Source organism: Moschus berezovskii, chromosome 17 (genome assembly GCF_049115385.1).
Source record: "Moschus berezovskii isolate FMDL1 chromosome 17, NW_MosBer_1.0, whole genome shotgun sequence".
Lineage (NCBI taxonomy): Eukaryota > Metazoa > Chordata > Mammalia > Artiodactyla > Moschidae > Moschus > Moschus berezovskii.
The window spans coordinates 73,546,730-73,569,218 of record NC_142476.1 but is presented as its reverse complement, the minus strand read 5'-3'; the positions used below and the strand labels follow the sequence as shown (position 1 = coordinate 73,569,218).

Sequence of the window (22,489 nt, the reverse complement as noted above, 5' to 3'; positions counted from 1 at the left end):
CAGAAAATGAAATACTTCATCATCTGAAATTACAGGAGATAGAAATAAGGCAGTATTTCTACAAGGCAAAATTCTACTTCATTTTCCTTTTATATAGGTAGCATAACTTATTTTAAATCATTCTTACTATTTAAAAGTGGTCTACATTGAATCTCCCTATTATCTAAAATAAGTTAATTTTCCCAAAGATCATGAAAATAAAGCTGCTCAGAAAAATATAGTTGGATTTCCACTTAAATATGGTGAATTGAACACATGCGTTTATTTTCACTTCCTCTTAAAGCCCAACCAAATGACAGTAAAGGAATATAGAAAGTCTAAGGAAGAGAACTAACACCTATGTTTGGGGATGTGGATGTAAGCGGCAGAGACAATGGTATGTGCCCAGGAATGCCCATTTTTGTCTTTTCTTCCTAGGAACACCAGCTTTTCCAGTCTGACTACAAGATAGGAGTCACGTGACCAGAAATGTCTGTGTGATGGTGTTCAGAAGAGATGTTTTTCGCATCCAGGGAAAACCCTACGTGTACAGTCATCCACTCTTTCCCTTTTCTCACAAGATGGAAGGGACTTGGGTTCCTGAGACGTTGCATGGAGGAGAGCTTCTGAAATCGCACTGGACTAACCTGTGAAAAGTTAAAAAAATTCCTTTTGTGGACCCACTCCATACACGAAGATGTCTGTTTTTACCTTGGCATTGTTTGATGTATTATAGCAAAAACATAATTTAGTGCTTTGAAGTTGAATGTTTCCTTAATAACAACAACAAAACCCTGAAGTATAAAGTGGCATTGGCTTCAGGTTAAGCAAGTGATGGCAAAGAAATTTGTATGAGTTTTGGGAATCTGAGAAGCTCTGTTATGCTGGGGCTAAATGTTTGGCAATACTCAGCCCTGGGATGACTGTCAAAGCAAGCCAGGTACTCCTGAGTTCACTGCTCTGGGCAAGACAGCATAGGCTAGTACATGAGCCTGTGTACATGTGTGGTTATGGCTGCAATTGACAAAGTATTAAAAAATTGAGAGAAACTTAGAAAATAATTTGTGAAGCTTTAAAAAGAATAGAGGGTTCCTTGAAAGATATAAGCCAGAGCAGGAAAACTAAATAAAAGTCTGCATATTTCTCAGTGAGAACCCCTCTTTTCTACTGGATTCCCCATATGGTGGCTGGATATGTATCCCATCCCGACCTAGGATGGAGCACTTAAGGATACTTCAGTAAGTACACCTATTGAGGATTCTTGGTAATGTGATTTATTGACAAAAAGCCATCTTACCATAATGAGGACCCTACTGTGCTCCCCACCAATGGATTTCTACATATAGCAACATATCAGTCAATCTCCAATGGAAAAAAAGAAGTTTAACAATAGAAAAAAAGTCAGAGGAAGCAAAAACAAAACAAGGAAAAGACGAAAATGAAACAGTACCAAGTTTAAACAATAATGGAGAAGAATATGAAAAAGCACACACACACACACATAAAACTGAAAACTTTGCTGTACAGCAGAAATGAACACAACATGTAAATCAACTATACTTCAATAAAGTAAATGAGAAAGCCAAAATTTTATAGGCAAAAAAATAGTATCAAACAAACAAGCAAGACAATTCAAAGGACAAAGCAAATAAATAATTTAAAAAGCAACAACAGAATGAATATTTTCAGAATGATAAAAAAAAAGACATTTCATGGATGAAATAAGAGTAGGATGCCACAGCAAAGGAAACTATAAGCAAGGTGAAAAGACAGCCTTCAGAATGGGAGAAAATAATAGCAAATGAAGCAACGGATAAAGGATTAATCTCCAAAATATACAAGCAGCTCCTGCAGCTCAATTCCAGAAAAATAAATGACCCAATCAAAAAATGGGCCAAAGAACTAAACAGACATTTCTCCAAAGAAGACATAAAGATGGCTAACAAACACATAAAAAAATGCTCAACATCCCTCATAATCAGAGAAATGCAAATCAAAACCATAATGAGATACGATTTCACACCAGTCAGAATGGCTGCTATCCAAAAGTCTACATGCAATAAATGCTGGAGAGGGTGTGGAGAGAAGGGAACCCTCTTACACTGTTGGTGGGAATGCAAACTAGTACAGCCACTATGGAGAACAGTGTGGAGATTCCTCAAAAAACTGGAAATAGAACTGCCATATGATCCAGCAATCGCACTCCTGGGCATACACACCAAGGAAACCAGAATTGAAAGAGACACATGTACTCCAATGTTCATCGCAGCACTGTTTATAATAGCCAGGACACGGAAGCAACCTAGATGTCCATCTGCAGACGAATGGATAAGAAAGCTTTGGTACATATACACAATGGAGTATTACTCAGCCATTAAAAAGAATGCATTTGAACCAGTTCTAATGAGGTGGATGAAACTAGAGCCTATTATACAGAGTGAAGTAAGCCAGAAAGAAAACCACCAATACAATATACTAACGCATATATCTGGAATTTAGAAAGATGCAAACGATAACCCTGTATACGAGACAGCAAAAGAGACACAGATGTATAGAACAGTCTTTGGGACTCTGTGGGAGAGGGTGAGGGTGGGATGGTTTGGGAGAATGGCATTGAAACAAGTATATTATCATATGTGAAACGAATCGCCAGTTCAGGGTTGATGCATGTTACAGGATGCTTGGAGCTGGTATGCGGGGATGACCCAGAGGGAGGATAAGGGGAGGAGGGAGGTGGGAGGGGGGTTCGGGAGGGGGAACTCATGTACACCCGGGGCAGATTCATGTCAATGTATGGCAAAACCAACCAATATAATATTGTAAAATAATTAGCCTCCAATAAAAATTAAAAAAAAGAGTAGGATGCCATAAATAAGTAATAGAGCCATCAAAAACTGAAAAAAAAAAAAGACAGCCAAAATAAAACTCCACAACAAATCAATAGAATGGTGGAAAGATAAAGTTAAGACAATATCTTATAACATTGAAAAAGATGAGTCAACGGGCAAGAAACAAGAAGGAAAAAATTAAAATATCAGTTAAGGAAGTCCAACACCCAACTTATCAGTGAAAAGAGAGACAAAAGAGGGAGCAAATTATCAAAGAAATAATCAAATAGCACTCCCCAGAACTGCAGACCATGAGGCTCCACCCTGAAAAGTCCACAAGAACTATATCATTATCAATACTAATAACGGTGATAATAGCATATCCATAGAGGCACATTATCATGAAATTGTAGAAAAGGAGAAAAAAGAGGACGTCTTAAAATTTTTCAGGAAAAATAACATGGTTACCTACAAAGAAACAGGAATTGGAATAGCAATGACAGTTTAAAAAAATCAGAAAAGGATTCAAAATCCTGAGTAGAAATAATTTTTTTTCTCTTGAACAAGCTATCAATCCAGTGGGAAGGAGAATTACAGTAATTTCAGACATCAAGCTCTCAAAATATTTGCCTTCCATGCACCTACACCCAGAGAGTCAATTCTTCAAAAAGAAGGGACATTTGGGGCTCAGAAGACAGGGAGACCAACACAGAGAAGGAGGAAAGAGATTTCCCAAAGAGACAGCTTTGGGAAACTGGCTGGGACAGCCATGCAGAAACCCCGCAGAGATCCAGTCCAGACTGGAGCAGGAGTTGGAAGACTCAGGAAGGTCTTCAGGAAACAAAATTGAATCTAGAGATTAAGTTTTACCTATGACATACTACTTGATTCAGCTTTTTTAAAAGAATTCTCCTGATCACAATCATTTAAATATGAATTTTAAATACAAGTGTTAGTTCACCTTCATAGAGCCAATTCGAGCCACCTTAAAACATCACAGGTATATCCTGAATGTCTCCTTATAATGGAAGCTGTGTCTTCCTGACCAAAACCAGATGCCTGGGAATCAAATGTGAGGTGGACAATACTGAAACATATAGATGTGAATGAGGCTTGCCTGGTGGCTCAGCCAGTAAAGAATCTGCCTGCAATGCAGGAGATCTGGGTTTGATTCCTGAGTCAAGAAGATCCCCTAGAGAAGGAAATAGCAACCCATGCCAGTATTCTTGCCTGGGAAATCCCATGGATAGAGGAGCCTGGTGGACTACAGTCCACGGGGTCACAAAGGGTCGGGCACGACTGAGCTACTAACACGAGATGAGTTGTGAATGATGGTGCCATTTCTGAAACTAATAGGTTTTCTATCTTCATTTTTCAAATATGAAAAATGGAGAGTTTTCTACATAGATCTTTCCTAACTTGTTATTTCAAAGGCGTATTCTTGCAACATTACCAGTTTTTAAGACTAAAAGTATTACTTAAGAAAAATGTCCTAGTCCAAACTTCTGAAAACACCGCCCTGGAATAAACTTAAACTTTAGAAACATAGTGTTGATTATATTTCTTTCATCAGTTCAGTTCAGTTCAGTTGCTCAGTCGTGTCCGACTCTATGTGACCCCATGAATCACAGCACGCCAGGCCTCCCTGTCCGTCACCAACTCCCAGAGTTCACTCAAACTCACCTCCATCGAGTCGGTGATGCCATCCAGCCATCTCATTCTCTGTCGTCCCCTTCTCCTCCTGCCCCCAATCCCTCCCAGCATCAGAATCTTTTCCATTGAGTCAACTCTTCGCATGAGGTGGCCAAAGTATTGGAGCTTCAGCTTTAGCATCAGTCACTCTAATGATCACCCAGGACTGATCTCCTTTGTAGAACTGGCTAATTAAAGTTTTGTTCAGATCAGACCAATTCTTAAAATTTACTTATTTTTAATTGGAAGATAATTGCTTTAAAATGATGTGTTGGTTTCTGCCATACATCAACATGAATCAGCCATAGTATACACATATTCCCTCTTTTCTGAGCCTCCCTCTCACCTCCCACCCCTCTAGGTTGTCACAGAACGCCAGATTTGAGTTCCCTGAGTCATTCAGCAAAATCCCACTGATTATCCTCATGCGACGAGTTGACTCACTGGAAAAGACTCTGATGCTGGGAAAGGCTGGGGGCAGGAGGAGAAGGGGACGACAGAGTATGAGATGGCTGGATGGTATCACCGACTCTGTGGATATGAGTTTGAGTGAACTCCGGGAGTTGGTGATGGACAGGGAGGCCTGGCGTGCTGTGATTCATGGGGTCGCGGAGAGTCGGACATGACTGAGCGACTGAACTGAACTGAATGTATATGTTTCAATGTTACTTTCTTAATTCAATTTGTCCCACCCTTTCCTTCCCCAACTGTGTCCACAAGTCTATTCTCTATGAAATCAGATTGACTTTTAAAAAATTTTGTAGACAAAAAACCTCACTATTTTTATTGAGCATTTTGTATGATTATTCACTTCCATGAAGTATCTATTCTCTTCAACAGTGTTATGTGTTAATATTCATTGCTGCAAAGTGCTTGCGAGGGCCCTAAAACTCTCAAGACTTATGGTCCATTCCATGTCCATGATGTTCACACAAAGATTGTATAATTACTTCAGTCATCAAGATCTCTTCCATTGTCTTTGATGAAAATAGCCATTTTTAGCTATCTCCTAATGACAAATAAATGTTCCTAGCCCTTTCCTTAAAATGGTGGGTTTCTGGAGTCTGGGGTCAAGTTTAATGCTAACAAGGCATGGCTGCAAGTGAAGCATCTCAACGGACAGACATAAATGAGGTGCCCATAGGCTTATTCATTTTTGTGGTTGGCTAGCTTTTGCTGAACTTGCACTGTCTGTAGGAATATGAAATAAACACAACTAAGTGAATCTGCTGGACCTGAAGTCTCTATTAAAAGAGAGTGAAGTCCTATGGTGGGGGGACTAAGAGAAGAAGCTAAATTTCTTTTCATCTCCATCCACAACATCATGCCCGCTCTTTCAGCATCTCAGACTTTCTGTCTGCACTAATCTGAAGTGCTGGTAAAGCTTCCTGAGAACAGCTAATCATTATTAATTCCTTTAGAATTCATTGCAATAACATCAATCATAGCGAACTCATTTGGTATTAATATGGATGTAATGTGAAAATGAATAATGCACACAGGAGTTTTTATATTCCTATTTTAGAAAAATAGTTATGAACAATGTATTTCTCTTTCCATTGTCAAATAAGTGCCTCTGAGAGGTTTTCCATCAATTACCTTCATCATCATTCCAGTTGAAATCTTGTCAGAGCAAACATATTTCAAAGGATTATATCCAACTCCATTACAGCATTCCTGGCTCTTTGGAATAAGTTCAGTCTCACAGCATTTTACTGGCACTGGGTCATTCTTTTTAACATGTGCTTTAGACTCTCCACTGGAAGCTGAGCAGCATATGGTATCTGACATATTCACATAATCCAGCCCACAACAGAACATCCCTGCAACAATAAAATGTTATATATGAATATGAAATTTTAAAAAAAGAGAAGAAAACTGAGGCTGCTATAAAGTTTCGTATAAAAATGTCAGACTCAGGCTGAAATGGTACAATAGCTCAGGTAGCATTTCCCTAGCATGGTGATTTAAATGTACAGTCAGGGGTCCTTCTGACCAAGAGCACTAGACACTAATTAGGTAAAGAACACACAAGAGGAAGTGTACTAAAAATCATTCAGCAGGGGGCCAAACTTCTCTGAAGCTCCATACAAAAAAATGATCTGATTTTTGTCATGAGAATTACCTGCCCGTTTTGTGATGATAACATCTTGTTATGGAAGAAGTGGTAGTTAACCCACAGGAACTCAGAAGAAATCTCTAGAAATTCACAAGGGAGAAGAAGTCACCCAAGCACTCTGGGATAAGAGGCTAGGCAGTGTAGAGGGGGCACCATCCTAGAACTGGAGACATTGCCTAAGCATCTTGTAAGTTTCGGCCTGCCTTTGTCTAAGATACAGATAGACGCTCCTTGTGAATCCAGCAGCAACTGTAGCCATCCTCGGATCATAAGAGAAATTTGTATTCAAAACCAGTTGATCATGCTCACTGATCAGGTAAACCAGTTGGCCAGCATTTTTTCAGCTGCAAGTAGATCCATTGCTAGATGTGGGTAAGAGGTGCAGGGTGGTGGCAGAAAGACCTTGTAGGGACAATCATTGACCCTCACTTCTCAATGAAAGACAGTACCTGAAGTACCAAAGAGCCTCCTTTCTCCCACCCAATTCAGTGTAACTTCCTGAGTTCACATCATTTAGATCTTGCCATAGATGAGACACAGCAAAAATATAGACATAAAAGGCTGAATAAGCAAACAATGCTCTAGAGTCAGATTAAACTAGAAATTAAGGTACCTATACCCCATGTCACCGGGCTATCATAGCAGAATTTATATCCAGTTACACAGCAGTGCAATGTGATGAATGATTTATTTTAATTATAATTGTATTTATTATTAGTCCTGACTCATAACTTAAACAGACTCAACTTCAAAGTGCCCCGGGGTCCTAAATTGTTTAATCTGGTCCTGTACATATACCTACACTATGAAATAGCCCCCTAATAACAGACAAATTAACTTTAAGTACTTTTTAGATTATAAAAAATAAAATCACTGAAAGTAGACACTGATTTGACACATGCCTCAAGAAAGATGTTTGTCCACTCATGACTCCAAAGGACCCTCTCACTGACCTTTCCACTTTGAAAAAAAGTTCAATATTAAAACATTTTAAGTTTTAATTAATAATATACATTGATCATTACTGCATTTCATCACCATGTTTAGAGGTGATACGTGTCCAAAGTAATTGGTTTAAAAGTAAACTGTGGGTTTTTTTTGGTACTTTACTATTAATTTTAGTTGTTTTTAGCATTTCCAGGGAAAGTTCCTTTAGAAAAATACACACTGCAGGGCTATCATTTTAGTCTGAGTCTTGATTACGATGGGTAAAATTCACACACACACACACACAAAAATCCACAGCTTCAAGTTTTATATTGTTTGCGCATGTTTTTTTTCTGCTGCCTTCTGATCAGACATTTAAATACAACCTTGGATTCTTTGCTGTCATTTTTTTTCTCTAGCACTTTTCTTAAAATAATTCATGTTTCTATTTTAAAGAGCAATCAAAATCTGAAAACCGGCCCTTTAGGGAGCAGAATACATTCTCCGCTTCCACTCCCAAATTACTTTATGGTTCCACCATGCTTTCAGTATAAAATAAAAATGCAGACATTGACCTAATTCCAAACTCCTAATCAGTCATCTGATCGCTCCGAGGGACTTTTGACAGGTCAACTAAAATTTTGATAACGAACTGTTTTTACACTAGAAAAAAAAAAGATGCATTCTTTCACAAAGAGCTTCATCTTTGTTTCACTGAATTAAAATTTTCAACCAAGATTTCACTCACATAACAAGAAGTGACTCCCTTTCTAGTTTCTTTGGTAAACCATTACTTCTTTAATTATTATCAACCTTGTTCCAGTGTGATAAATTGCTAATTACTTAATACCCTAATCAGCGTTCATTCTTTGCACAGATAAACTGTGACAGTGCCATTAATTTAAATAGTAATTTCACTTAATGGCCAGAACGGCACACCAGATTTTTATGCAGCATTTTCTGAAGACTGCATCCATCACTGCAATATTCTGACATAAAGATGTCTGACGTGCACTAACTCACTTAGGGAGAGCAGATGTTGCCGAGCAGAGCTTGGTAGTAATTCCCATAGTGCATCACTTCAGCATGAATGAGCTGCAAATTCAGAGACAGACAATCTTCTGAAACTGCATTGCAATAACTTTTGACCCTACCTAATTTATCACATGGAGCACTTGACTTTTGAACTTTGACACAGAGAAGGCACAGTTTTAAATATGCCCAAAGAAAAACAAAATGGGTCATGTATTATTGATGGATTGATCTATACTTCCAGAGGCTCTTCATTAAATTTGTACAAATGTGGAGATTCTCTTTGAAAAAGATGCAGATATTATTAAAGGGGGTAGAGTATGCACTGAACTATTAGATATTTCTCTTTGAGTTCAAACAACCTATATTGGTTTTCCAAACAGCATATATACCCAATGGATAGCTTCCACTGTATGGGATACAACTGAAAAATAGTGAAGGAAATAATTTTTTTACTTATAATACTATGAATACTTCCAATATGTTACCAATACTTACTTATTGTCTATGGCTGAAAGGAGAGCATTTATAAACATCTAATCCTGATTAGTTTCTAAACCATTAATTCTATAAAACAAGTGCTCCATTAAAAAAAAAAAAAGCCCAAGAATTAGCATGCTTTTGAGATAAAAATAATATAGTCATAAAAAACAGAGTCTGGAATATGACAAATCATTGTGGAACTCTGGGATTGACCAAGCCATGGGATTATATTTCAGGTTTAGAAGAATGTTAAAAAAAAAAAAAGAAGACTTGTGATTAGTCATTCTAAGGACAAACAGAAAGTTGATGGCAGAACATGAAAGAAAAGAAATGCATCTTTTCTTCACCAGCAGATGGCTCTATGACTACCCCCACAAAACTGAGGCAGGGTAGGGTGAAAACATTTCCCAAATCATTGCAGTGTATTTCATAACGTTTACACATTACACTTTTTAAAAGTTCATTATGTCATATGGAATCTTCCTGGGAACTCTTCTTTCAATACAAGTCTTACACAATGGATTTCTGTAATGTATTTCCTCTTTGCAAAGTCCCCAAATCCCATCTATGTAACAGGATTAGCCATAGCTGTCCCAGTCAAGGATATGGAAACTCAGAACCTTATTCTAGAAGAGTTTCAACCCAGAGTTTCATACCCAAGACTGCATGGGCAACATGGATAATAGAACTAAAGCAATCTGTTCCAAAGGTATGTCATCATCAGTTCCTCTTGGCTAGCAGAAAATCTTGTCCTTTCAGCATGACAGAGAGGCTTTAATTTTCATCTTTTAATATGAAGGGGTATAATCAAGTCAAACCCAAGACTGATGGCACAAATGATAGAACCATATAAGCAAACACTACGAATAAAAAGAGTAATAAAGAGGTTGAAAATATAGTCAAAGAAAATGGTTAAGAATACATATCCACCGAAATGACGAGCATGACTTTCATCCCGAGGTACCTGTATAACACTCCTACACAACTCATCTGCCCAGAGAGAGCACTAAAAACATAAACGCTACCCCAGCACTTCTGTTCCAACAGCATCTGTTAATTCACTCCATTTATAAAATACATATTGACAAAGACAACTGAACTGGGACCAGGGAGATTTGATTTGGTGTGAGAAAGTCAATTCAATGTGATTTTGTTAAAGGGCTCCTGCAGGCAAATAAAAGAGTTTAAGTAATAAAGTACATAAAGAGATGTTTTATGAGCCAGGCAGGCACACAATGCCAGGCAGGGAGAGAGGCCAGGCTTAGGAACAATATTATGAGATCCAAACCCTCATGCAGCAGGTATGGTGCTGCTAGGTTGAGGAGAGAAAGGGCCATATGGATATTCTGGAAGGTCATTGAGGTCATAATCATTAGGGGCGACAGGAGAGAGCAGCAACAGAGAGAGGAAAAAAGACATGTGCAATGTGTCTATTTTCAGTGAAACCTGCAGGGAGGTCAAGAGACTAAAAAGAGATTTTTTTTTTTCCTTTTTAAAAGGCTCATTTCTTCAGTCCACCATGATTACTAGAGTTAGCAGAACTGTCGAAGGTCAGGAGGACTGTGGAGCTAATTTTGAGTCACAGGAATTGAGGAATGTCAGAGTTTGCTTAAGAAATATTTGGATAGTATGGGTATCTTATTGAAATTTGGGGATTCTGAAGTTTGGACCCATGAATGGACTTCAAGGGCATGTGAAATGGCAGGCAAATTTTTGTGTGTATCCTACATATTACTATTTGAAGTGAGGGTATGCCACTTTCAAAAGACTCTACCAGGAGTGTACAACATTCAAAAGATTCAGAACCCTTGTCCTAGTGGACAGTCTATGCTTAGGAAAGGCACTTTTGGTAACAGTGTTTTAACAGACTTAAATTTGTTTTTGTTTTTGGCAATAGTGTTTTAAGGCACTTATCTTTATGTCTCCTTCACATCCATTTTGCCACTCAAATCTGATTTATCTAAAATCACAGTTATTATTATCTCATCAACTCTTCCCTGAGTACCAAACAAGGTTCAAATCCATTTGGCTCTTCAGGTTTATCTCCCTCTGTTTGCTAACACGCTGTGTCTACCTACAATAAACCCAATTGTTCACCCCTACCTAGACATGCTTTGTGAAGTGAAGTTGTTCAGTCGTGTCCGACTCTTTGCTACCCCGTGGAGTACAGCCCACTAGGCTCCTCTGTCCATGGGATTTTCCAGGCAAGAATACTGGAGTGGGTTGCCATTTCCTTCTCCAGGGGATCTTCCCAACCCAGGGATCGAACCCAGGTCTCCCGCATTGCAGGCAGATGCTCAGGCTGCTAATTTCACACTTCAGCTCAGGCTATGCCCTTTAGCTGAAACATCCTTCTTCCATCCATGAATCTCAAAATCCCACTCCTTGTTTGTGGTTCTGATTCAGTAGTTTAGCTTTCTTCATCACCTTGGATGGACTGATCACTCAGTTTTAAGACTATGCTTATATATTCATCCTTCTCATATGCCTATGTTTAACCATACAGGTACTTTTCTCCTTGATTAGATTGCTGAATTTATTTTTTTGGGCTCCAAAATCACTGCAGATGGTGACTGCAGCCATGAAATTAAAAGATGCTTACTCCTTGGAAGGAAAGTTATGACCAACCTAGACAGCATATTAAAAAGCAGAGACATTACTTTGTCAACAAAGGTCTGTCTAGTCAAGGCTATGGTTTTTCCAGTGGTCAAGTATGGATGTGAGAGTTGGACTAGAAAGAAGGCTGAGCAATTAAGAATTGATGCTTTTGAACTGTGGTGTTGGAGAAGACTCTTGTGAGTCCCATGGACTGCAAGGAGATCCAACCAGTACATCCTAAAGGAGATCAGTCCTGGGTGTTCACTGGAAGGACTGACGTTGAAGCTGAAACTCCAATACTTTGGCCACCTGATGTGAAGAGCTGACTCTTTGGAAAAGACCCTGAGGCTGGGAAAGATTGGGGGCAGGAGGAGAAGGGGACGACAGAGGATGAGATGGTTGGATGGCATCGCCAACTCAATGGACATGAGTTTGGGTGGACTTAGGGAGTTGGTGATGGACAGGGAGGCCTGGTGTGCTGTTGTTCATGGGGTCACAAAGAGTTGGACACAAATGAGCAACTGAACTGAACTAGATTAGAGCTTAATACTGAAATGTTTGAAATAGGTATTCATTAATTCACCTAAAATAATAATAAATATATAACATGTTAATATAAATATTTTTGAAAAATAAATGCATTTCCAAACTGAGAAAAATTAGCAAGAAGAATGACATTGTTTTACATTTTTGAAAGTCTCTTTAACATCTGGCTTAACAGAACTACCTGAATTCTCCTGTTTGTACATTCAACTCTTGCAATATCATGGAAGCAACCTAAATATCCATCAACAGATGAATGGATAAAGACGTGGCATATATATATACATAATGGAATGCTGCTCAGTCACAAAAAAAGAATGAAATTGTGTCATTTGCAGTAACATGGGTGGACTTGGAGGTCATTATAGTAAGTGAAATACATCAGACGGAGAAAGACAAACACAATATGTTATCATTTATACGTGGAATCAACAAACTAGTGAATACATAACAAGAAAGAAGCAGGTTTACAGATACAGAACAAATAAGTGGTTACCAGTGGGGAGAGGGAAGGGAGAAGAGGTAAAGTAAGGGTAGAGGATTAAGAGATACAAGGTACTATGTATAGAAATAAGCAACAAGGATAAAATAAAAATATATATTTATTTTATTATTTTATAAAATAAAAAATATATATTTTATATATATAATATAGTCAATATTTTATAATAACTATAATATTTTATAATAACTATAATTATTTATATAATTCTATATAAATAGAATGGAAGTGAAAGTGTTAGTTGCTAATTTATGTTCAACTCTTTGGGAGCCCATGGACTGTAGTCTTCCAGGCTCCTCCTCTGTTTATGGAATTCTCCAGGCAAGAATACTGGAGTGGTTAGCCTTTCCCTTCTCCAGGGCATCTTCCCGACCCAGGGATTGAACCCAGGTCTCCTGAATTGCAGGAGGATTCTTCATTAATTCTTTACTGTCTCAGGCACCAGGGGAGCCCCAAAATAGAATACAACCTTTAAAAATTGTGAATCACTGTATTGTATACATATAACATAAAATATTGTACACCAACTATACTTCAATTAAGAAAACCAGAAAACTCTTCTGCAGTATTACATGTCATGCAATCTCTGGACAACTCCACTATATAGTATGAGAGAATGAAGGTGAATAGGTTAGCATGCAATAGTTTAGTGTTATCGTGAAAATAGCTTTGATCTCACCTTCAGAATTCCCTGGGCCATACTTAAAAGTTGCTGCTTTAGAGCCTAGCTCACATTCACAGCACCTTTTCTTCTAACTTTGGCACATGTGTGGTGTGCAATCAATCTCTCTCTTTTTTTTCTGGTTATCCCAAAAATGTTTGTAACTTGGTAGTTACTGGGCCTGCTCATCTGTTCTGATAAACATTGATATGGTTTGGGTTGGAAAGTATCCAATGCTTGTTCAGTTATCAGAATGTTCATAAAGGTTAAGAGCTTAACGATAGGGATGGAGTTAGCAACACTTCTTAGTCATAGAGGTAGGAGATTCACAGGCAAATCTCCCAGCCTCCCTTGCGTTTAGGTATCTATAGATAGTTGTGTTTCAATATACTGTTAATAAAAATATCTGATATTCCTAGGTCTGGCCAATAAAAAAAATATTCCACATCTGTTATTTTATACTTTTTCCTTCTTATGATTGCAGGAATGGATACAATTCCCAGGTAATTTGAGACCCTATGTGTTGAAAACAGCAGCACTTTCAACAATCAGAACAGTTGTGGGAAAGAGAGCTACCTGGATGACAACATTCACATCACAGTCTTAATATATGGGAAATAAATGAACCTCCATGGACCTTTATAAATTTTGAGATTCATTTACAATGATGATGAGTGATATCTGAAGTAATACAGCCAGACTTGACGTGTGATTTGGAAAAAGTTTTTAACTTCCATTAGAAGTACTTCTGTTTCTTCATCTGTAAAATGGAGATAATAATAGTACCTATCTCATAGGGTTTGCTCTAAGGATGAAACATGTCAATGTATATGCTGTTGCTGCTGCTAAGTCACTTCAGTTGTGTCCGACTCTGTGCGACCCCATAGACGGCAGCCCACCAGGCTCCCCCGAGCCTGGGATTCTCCAGGCAAGAACACTGGAGTGGGTTGCCATTTCCTTCTCCAATGTGTGAAAGTGAAAAGTGAAAGTGAAGTCACTCAGTCATGTCTGACTCGTAGCGACCCCATGGACTGAAGCCTACCAGGCTCCTCCGTCCATGGGATTTTCTAGGCAAGAGTACTGGAGTGGCTTGCCATTGCCTTCTCCGCAATGTATATGAAGCATATAGAACTCAGCTTGGCAAACAGTGAAAATGGAATGTTGCCTACTTTTTCATATTGTAATATTTTTAGGTCTTTATTGAACCTGTTACAATATTTCTTTCTTTTTTTTTTTTTTAATGTTTTGGTTTTTTTGGCCATGAGGCATGTGGGATCTTAGTTCCTCTGCCCAGGGATTGAACCGCTGCTCCTTGTACTAGAAGTCAAAGTCTCAACCACTGGGCCACCGGGGAAATCCTTGCTATAATTTGTCTCCTGCTCTTTGTGTACATGTTTTAGCCAGTAAACAGTACCTTGGAGTTCCTTGAACTGCAAGGAGATTAAACCAGTCAATCCTAAAGGAAATCAACCCTGAATATTCATTGGAAGGACTGATGCTGAAGCTGAAGCTCCAATACTCTGGGCCACCTGATGTGAAGAGGTGACTCATTAGAAAAGATCCTGATGCTGGGAAAGATTGAAGGAAGGAGGAGAAGGGGATGACAGAGGACAAGATGGTTAGATGGCACCACCGACTCAATGGACATGAGTTTGAGTAAGCTCCAGGAGAAGGAGATGGACAGGGAAGCCTGGTGTGCTGCAGTCAATGGGGTCGCAAAGAGTCAGACACGTCTGAGCAACTGAATAACAACAAAGAGACACTGGCCTGGATTTCTCGACTGGCTACATTTCTTAACTATATTTAGAATACTAGTTTCTTACAGCTACTATCCATGGAGGAGATTTCTTAAATGACTGTGCGTCTACATTGGACACTTGTGTATGTATTATCTAATATAACATTCAATTTTGAAGATGATCTTGGGAGCTTGGTTTTTCCTTTTTGTTTTTGTTTGCTTTTCCTGGCAAAGTCAAGCTTCTTGTTAACTTATAGGACAGATCCAGAGGTAATCCTTAAATCTGTCAGGTCAACGAAAATCTCATAATTGAAACCTAATTCTGTTGTATGTAGACAACTATTCACTCTTACTATTTTCTGGACAGTTGATGGAAACCAACATAGTGACATATGACTATCAGCCAACTTGACAGCATATATATTAAAATCTTCCTCTAGATATATCCCACTGGTTTGGATTTTAAAAATGCCTAAGATGGATGTAATTGTGGATCCAGAGAGGTGATCTACAACTTCACAGGATAGTAAATGCCTTGGAGATACCTTTGATAGCTATTCAAAGATAAAAATAAATAACCATAAATCAGGCTTTTTTTTTTGGTTCAAAGATTAGTCTTTCCTACATTTGATTGAAATTTAATTATGAATAATTAAATTTATTTTTAATTTAAAATTTATTTTAATTAAATTTAGCGTTTATTATTTATATAAGGGCTACCAAAATACTGAGAGTCTATATTCTTATTAAGGGACAAGATTTTGGTATAGCCAGGATCAATACTTTCAATAATTTTGATTAACTTCATTATTGAAGAGCTCCTCTTAATAGTTTACATCAGAACTTTACAGAAAAGAGAATGTATACAAGAACATGGTATTTAACAATAAAACTATAATAGTTTAAATAATTGTTACTTATATTATGGATAATTCTTTGATTTTTTTGAAAAGAGAAGAAATTATAGAAAGATAGTGGAGAGTTCGTAGTTCATCTCCATCAAGATACTATGACATTGTGAAATCTTAACTTGGAGGGGCTAGACTTCCAACACATACTAGTTGTAGGGGTAGATTTACCATAAAGCTCAGGAAACTTGATCATGAAGGTCCTTTGCTTGCATGAGCCCCTTCCAAGGAAATCATGGTTATACATTTTTATGAAATTTGCAAATGTATGATATATAACTACAATTTGTTTCGGCCGCTGTCTCTTGCCCTTTTAACTTGCCCTCTGTTATATGTGTCCTCATATTGATTAAGATTGGGGTAGCCATGGACCCTTTTGAACTCAAACCAAGAGGAAGTTGAGTCTGGGGAATATTTAGTTTGGGTTTAGTAGCTAATATGATTTCAGTCACTTTCTTAAAAAAGTTTTCAAGGCTTAAATATGTCATTTTAACCACAATTTGGAAAGACAAGGAATGTGAGAAATCACAAACTTTTAATTTGTATGCATGTAAAGGAAAGGTTTAAAGAAAGATCAGATAGAAAAATTAATATAATATGAGACAAAAGCTATAAAAATGAATAATGGAATCAACTGAAATATTCCAACATCAAGAAGAAAACTGTAACAAGATAAATTTCAAATCATACCCAAAGTAGGAAACTATTAAAAGAAAATGTTGGATCTAGGATTGAAGCAATGCATAAGCAATTTGATTACTTTGATCATACAAATTATGAACAGAAATAACTCACTGGAAAAATCTAAACTTCATCCTCATTTGTAGATAAAACAATGGCATCTATGACAAAATACAACTTATAAATTCAGTCATACAGTAAGGATATCCAGGAAAACTGGTAATGATGCTGTCAAGTCAACAAATAGCTAAGACAAGTCAGTGCAAATCACCTTAAGACAAAAAAAGTTAAAATGTCCTAAAACCTTAAAAAAACTTTATGGGTATTTCTCCAAATTTGACAACAATGAAACATTTCTATAAAATTATAATGATGAGTTGTGAAGCTTAAAGTCACTTCTATAAACTTAAAATCATTAAAAAATATTGTGATCAACTGTGTAACAGAAAAGAATGAATTATCTACTCTTTCTAGATAATATCTTTCTATTCTATCTAGATAATTATAGTACAAAGCCATTTTTATATGAAAAGGTGACCAAGGGTGTAAGTTAAACATGTCAGGGGAAAAAAATAGAGATGCCAGAAGTTATATAATTAAAATTATAATTCTTATATTTTTCCCTTAGAAATATTTACTTTTACATTTTGTTTTGTCTTCATCATCTTGTTTTCTTAAAGACCACTGCCCCAATTTTATACCTTTAAGGCACACCCAAATCTAGATCTGACTAAATGTGTAATCTTGTGCAAATGTCTAATCTCTGTGCCTGTTTCCTCATTTAAAAACGTGAATAATAATAGTAACCCTTTTGTAAAGATTAATTGAGGTAATAATGTATAAAACACTGGGCATGGTACCTCCTGGGTAGGAAGTACTCAATGACAATGATTGCTATTAATGTTAATTTAATAGCTATAGCAAAAAGGGAGTAAAAGAATTTGTACACAACATCATCAATAATAATTTGTATCTTATCAGTATTGCTGTGAATTATTCTCTTGGTCCAGAATCAATGCATTCATGTGTTTGTTTGCTTTTTGGTGGACATGACACTTTTCAAGAAGAAAGAGTTTTCGTCTGTTTTTATGAAATACATCACATGCACATAAAAATGTGAGATTACATTTTCTTTATTAGATACTGTGTAGTTAGTTGTTGCATCAGATTTAATTTAAATAAACTTTCATTACTTATATGTTTTATAGCTAAGGTAAATCTGTCAACTTCTCTGCTTCACAGATTCTCTGTTTACTGAAAAGTAGACAAGGCTCCCTTACCTGGAAGGCGACTGTATACCACACCCTCTTCCTCTCCCCCGCAGCACTCGAAATCTTTGCTCACAATCTGTCCACCACAGCACTGCTGGCCATGGCCATCATGGAGCCTCCCAGCACAGCAAATCTGCTTTCCTGAGGTGGAGTACGGCATTCTGCCACAGCAGGAGTTGCCTAGGCCAGCGGAAACCCGATTGTGCTGTTCATCTGGACAACATACTTCACCTGTCAATTTAGGACAATAACCATCATTGCATGAGTTAAAAAAATATGCTTTGACTCACAACTAAATGTTATCACAACGATCTTGCAGATGCCAACCAATTGACAGGATATTGTCATACCGGAGATACAAAATCTCAATACAACTTCAAAATTTTTACATTAAGGTGTATGAACATTTTTGCACTGAAGGTGTATAAACATGTTTCAATTTTGCACTGAAGGTGATAAACATGTATAAACAAACATGTTGAAGGTGTATAAACATGACATAAACATATGCGAACTTAGAGGCAAGGCTATCTTGCCTATTTTCTCTCTGACTGCCACTACATGAGCACATGAAGTTCACATTAAGTGGCGTTACAAAAAAGATCTGTGTAGAAATACTCTTCTATCTATTTAGTATAAATTTTTTTGGAAAGTGGGATGGATTCAGAAAACAATTCTTGATAAATTCATATTGCTTTTGATTACAATTTACTTAAACTATATTTATTTAATAAAAAATATTTTCAGTGAAAAGGTTAATTAAGTGAGAAGAGGTAAAAATACTATATTCAAGTCTGCATATTACTATTTCGCTGAGCTATGGTGGACACTGAATTTCACTGATATAGTTACATCGACATTTACCCTTCACATGATATTCTGGAAAACCTGAGATAAGAATAAAATAATCTTTTGCCAAGTGCCTTGGGATGAAAGGGTTCAAATACTCTAAATATCAGTAGTCTGCTTTTTTTTTTTTTTGTATGAAGCATTATCTAAAAGATAGGAAAACTCTAAAGACAGAAAAAAAATTTTAATGGATTTTCTGAAGGATATCTTAGAAAAGACTAATAAGAAATTGGAAGACCTGAAAATCAAACTTCATCTTCCTTTTGTATCTCATGACCAATTCTGGGTTGACCTCCTTCCTAACCCCCTGAACCTTGACCTTCTCTCCCTTTTGCCTTACTAATTTTCTCCTTCCCACATCTTCAACAGACCCTTTTCTCTTTCCTTCACTGCCTCTTCTTAAACATATCTTTATCCCTGGACACTATCCCTTCATTAAATCTTATAAGGTATGTGAATATGATGGCCAACCTGGCAGGTTTTACAAATTTAAATCAAGGTCCAGAAAAGATTTGCATAATCTAGTTAATAACTTGCCAGACTTTCTTCAGAAAAGTCACAAGATCCATGAAGAATTAAGGATTGCCTCATGAATTCATAGTCCTTGACTCCCTGATCTCTGTCAATTAACTCATCTTCTTATGAATCCAGGATATGCCAAAACTTGGTCAGTAGAAGCAAGATGAACTGCTAACCAAAATGATATTTAAAATATGGGACAATATTTAACTATGGGCAGATTTATAAAGAGCACAAAAATAGGACAAGAACTCTTAGCAGTTATCCCCGAGGTCTTTCTTGTCCAAAATTTATTGGTCAAAAACCCATCCCACTAGATGAAATGGACAAATACTAGAAGCATGTAACCTACCAAGACTAAATCATGAAGAAATAGACAATCTGAATAGACTCATAGCTAGTAACAGGATTGAATCACTAATTGAAACCTTCCAGCAAAGAAAAGTCCTGAACTAGATGGCTTCACTGGAGAGTTCTCCCAAACATTGTTTCTTTCTTTCTTTCTTTCAGTAGCACATTAAAAGGATTATGCAACATAACCAAGTGGGATTTATTCTTGAAATGCAAGGATAATTCAACATACAAAAATCACTCAGTGTAATACGACCATATTAGTGGAATGAAAGAAGGAAAACACATGGCCATCTCACTTGTACAGAAAAGGCATTTGACAAAATTAAAATCTTTTCTGTTAGAAAAACATTTAAAAAACCAGAAGTAGAAGAGAATACCTCAACACAATAAAAAGCATATGAGAAAACCGTACATCAGAAAACCCTGTCATCAGGAAGATGACAAGGATCTGATTTTCACCATTTCTATTCAACATAATATTTAAAGGATAACCAGAGCAATTTGGCAAGAAAAAGAAGTAAAAGACATCCATACGGAAATGGAAGAAGTAAAATTTATCTCTGTTCACAGACAATGTAATTTCATGGGTAGAAAACCCTAAAGATTTCACACTCAAAACCCAATCTGAACTAATAAGAGAATTCAGAGTTGCAGTATATAAAGTCAACATACAAAATATATATTATAAAAATAAAAATGAAAAATTTGTAAAGGAAATTTAAAAAACAATTTCATTTACAATAATATAAAAGCACCTAATAATAAGCTTAATCAAGGAGGTAAAGGAAATGTATAGTGAAAACTGCAAACTGTGGCTAAAAGAAATTAGAATTAACTTGGATATTCCACATTCAAGGATTAGATGACCTAATATTGTAAAATGTCAATATTATACAAAGTGATCTGATTCAATGCAATTCCTATTAAAAATCCCAATAATACTTCTTGCAGAAATAGAAATATCAACCTTAATATTAAAATGGAATCTCCAGGTACCTCAGAGAACCAAACAATCTTAAAAAAGAACAAAGTTGGCAATCTCACATTGCTTGATTTCAAACCTTACAGTAAAGCTACGGTAATCAAAATGATGTGATCCTAGTACAAAGACAGACATATAAACCAATGGAACCAGACAGCTCAGAAATAAAACCTTGCATATATAATCAAATGATTTCCCAAAAGGATGTCAAGACCATTCACTGAGGGAAAGGACCCTCTTTTCAACAAATGTCAGTGGAAAAACTAGACATCCAAATGGAAAGAATGAAGTTGAACCCATATCTTATACTATATACAAAAATTAAACAAAAATGGGCCCAAGACCTAAATGTAAAAACTAAAACTATACATTTTTAAGGAGAAAACATAGGAGAAAAGTTTAATGACATTGGCTTTGGCAATAATTTCTTGGATATGACACCAAAAGCATAGGCAACAGCAAGAAAAATAGATCATTTACACTTCATCAAAATTAAAAAGTGTTAGGCATGTAAAGACACTACCAACTGATTAAAACTATGACTCATAGGAGAAAGTAATTGTATATCATATATGTAATAAGGTACCAATATGCAGAATACATAAAGAACTACAACTCAATAGCAAAAACACGATCCAATTAAAGTATGGGCAAAGGATACCAGGATAGGCTTCCCTGGTATCTCAGATGGTAAAGAATCCACCTGCAATGTGGGAGACCTTGGTTCAATCCCTGGGTTGGGTAGATCCCTTGGAGGAGGGCATGGCAACTCACCTACTCCAGCATTCTTGCCTGGAGAATCCCCACGGACAGAGGAGCCTGGCAGGCTACAGTCCATGGGGTTGCAAAGAGTCAGACACAACTGAGCAATCAAGCACACACACACACACAAAGGATACATGTAGACATTTCTCTAAAGAAGATATATATATATATACACACACACACATACATATAACCAATAAGCACAAATAAATTCAATAGTATGAATTATTAGGGAAATGTGTATCAGAAATAGTGCAGAAATGTGCAGAAGAAGTAAATGTAAAGAAAGATATATATGTATGATATACTATATATTATCTTTAAATGAGATACTATTTCACACCCAGTTATGGTTACTATAAAAACAAAACAAAAACAGAAAACAAGTGTTAACAAGAAAACCGGGAAATTGGAACCCTGTGCGTTGCTGTTGAGAATGCAAAATGGTGCAGCTGCTGTGGAAAACACTATAGAAGTTCCTCAAAAAATTAAACACAGAGTTACCATATAATATATATAATATAGGAATTCCATTTCTGGGTATATAGCCTAAAAACTGAAAGCAAGGACTTTAATATAATAGTATATTAAAAAGCAGAGACATTACTTTGCCAACAAAGGTCCGTCTAGTCAAGGCTATGGTTTTTCCCGTGGTCATGTATGGATGTGAGAGTTGGATTGTGAAGAAAGCTGAGCGCCGAAGAATTGATGCTTTTGAACTGTGGTGCTGGAGAAGACTCTTGAGAGTCCCTCGGACTGCAAGGAGATCCAACCAGTCCATCCTAAAGCAGATCAGTCCTGAGTGTTCATTGGAAGGACAGATGCTAAAGCTGAAACTCCAATACTTTGGCCACCTCATGCAACAAGCTGACTCACTGGAAAAGAGTCTGATGCTGGGAAGGATTGGGGGCAGGAGGAGAAGGGGACGACAGAATGAGATGGCTGGATGGCATCACCGACTTGATGGACATGAGTTTGAGTGAACTCCGGGATTTGGTGATGGACAGGGAGGCCTGGTGTGCTGTGATTCATGGGGTCGCAAAGAGTCGGACACGACT

At 37.0% G+C, this 22,489-nt stretch overlaps 1 protein-coding gene across 1 annotated transcript in view; it reads right to left on the bottom strand.

Annotated features, from left to right (window-relative positions):
• USH2A (usherin) overlaps positions 1 to 22,489 on the bottom strand; it is a 969,245-nt gene that overhangs the window by 225,117 nt on the left and 721,639 nt on the right. Inside the window, exons 49-50 of the mRNA XM_055419911.2 lie at positions 17,972 to 18,193; positions 6,099 to 6,322 (exon numbers count right to left, since the gene is read on the bottom strand). Of these exons, the coding sequence (XP_055275886.2) occupies positions 6,099 to 6,322; positions 17,972 to 18,193 (446 nt within the window). The remainder of the gene's footprint in view (positions 1 to 6,098; positions 6,323 to 17,971; positions 18,194 to 22,489) is intronic.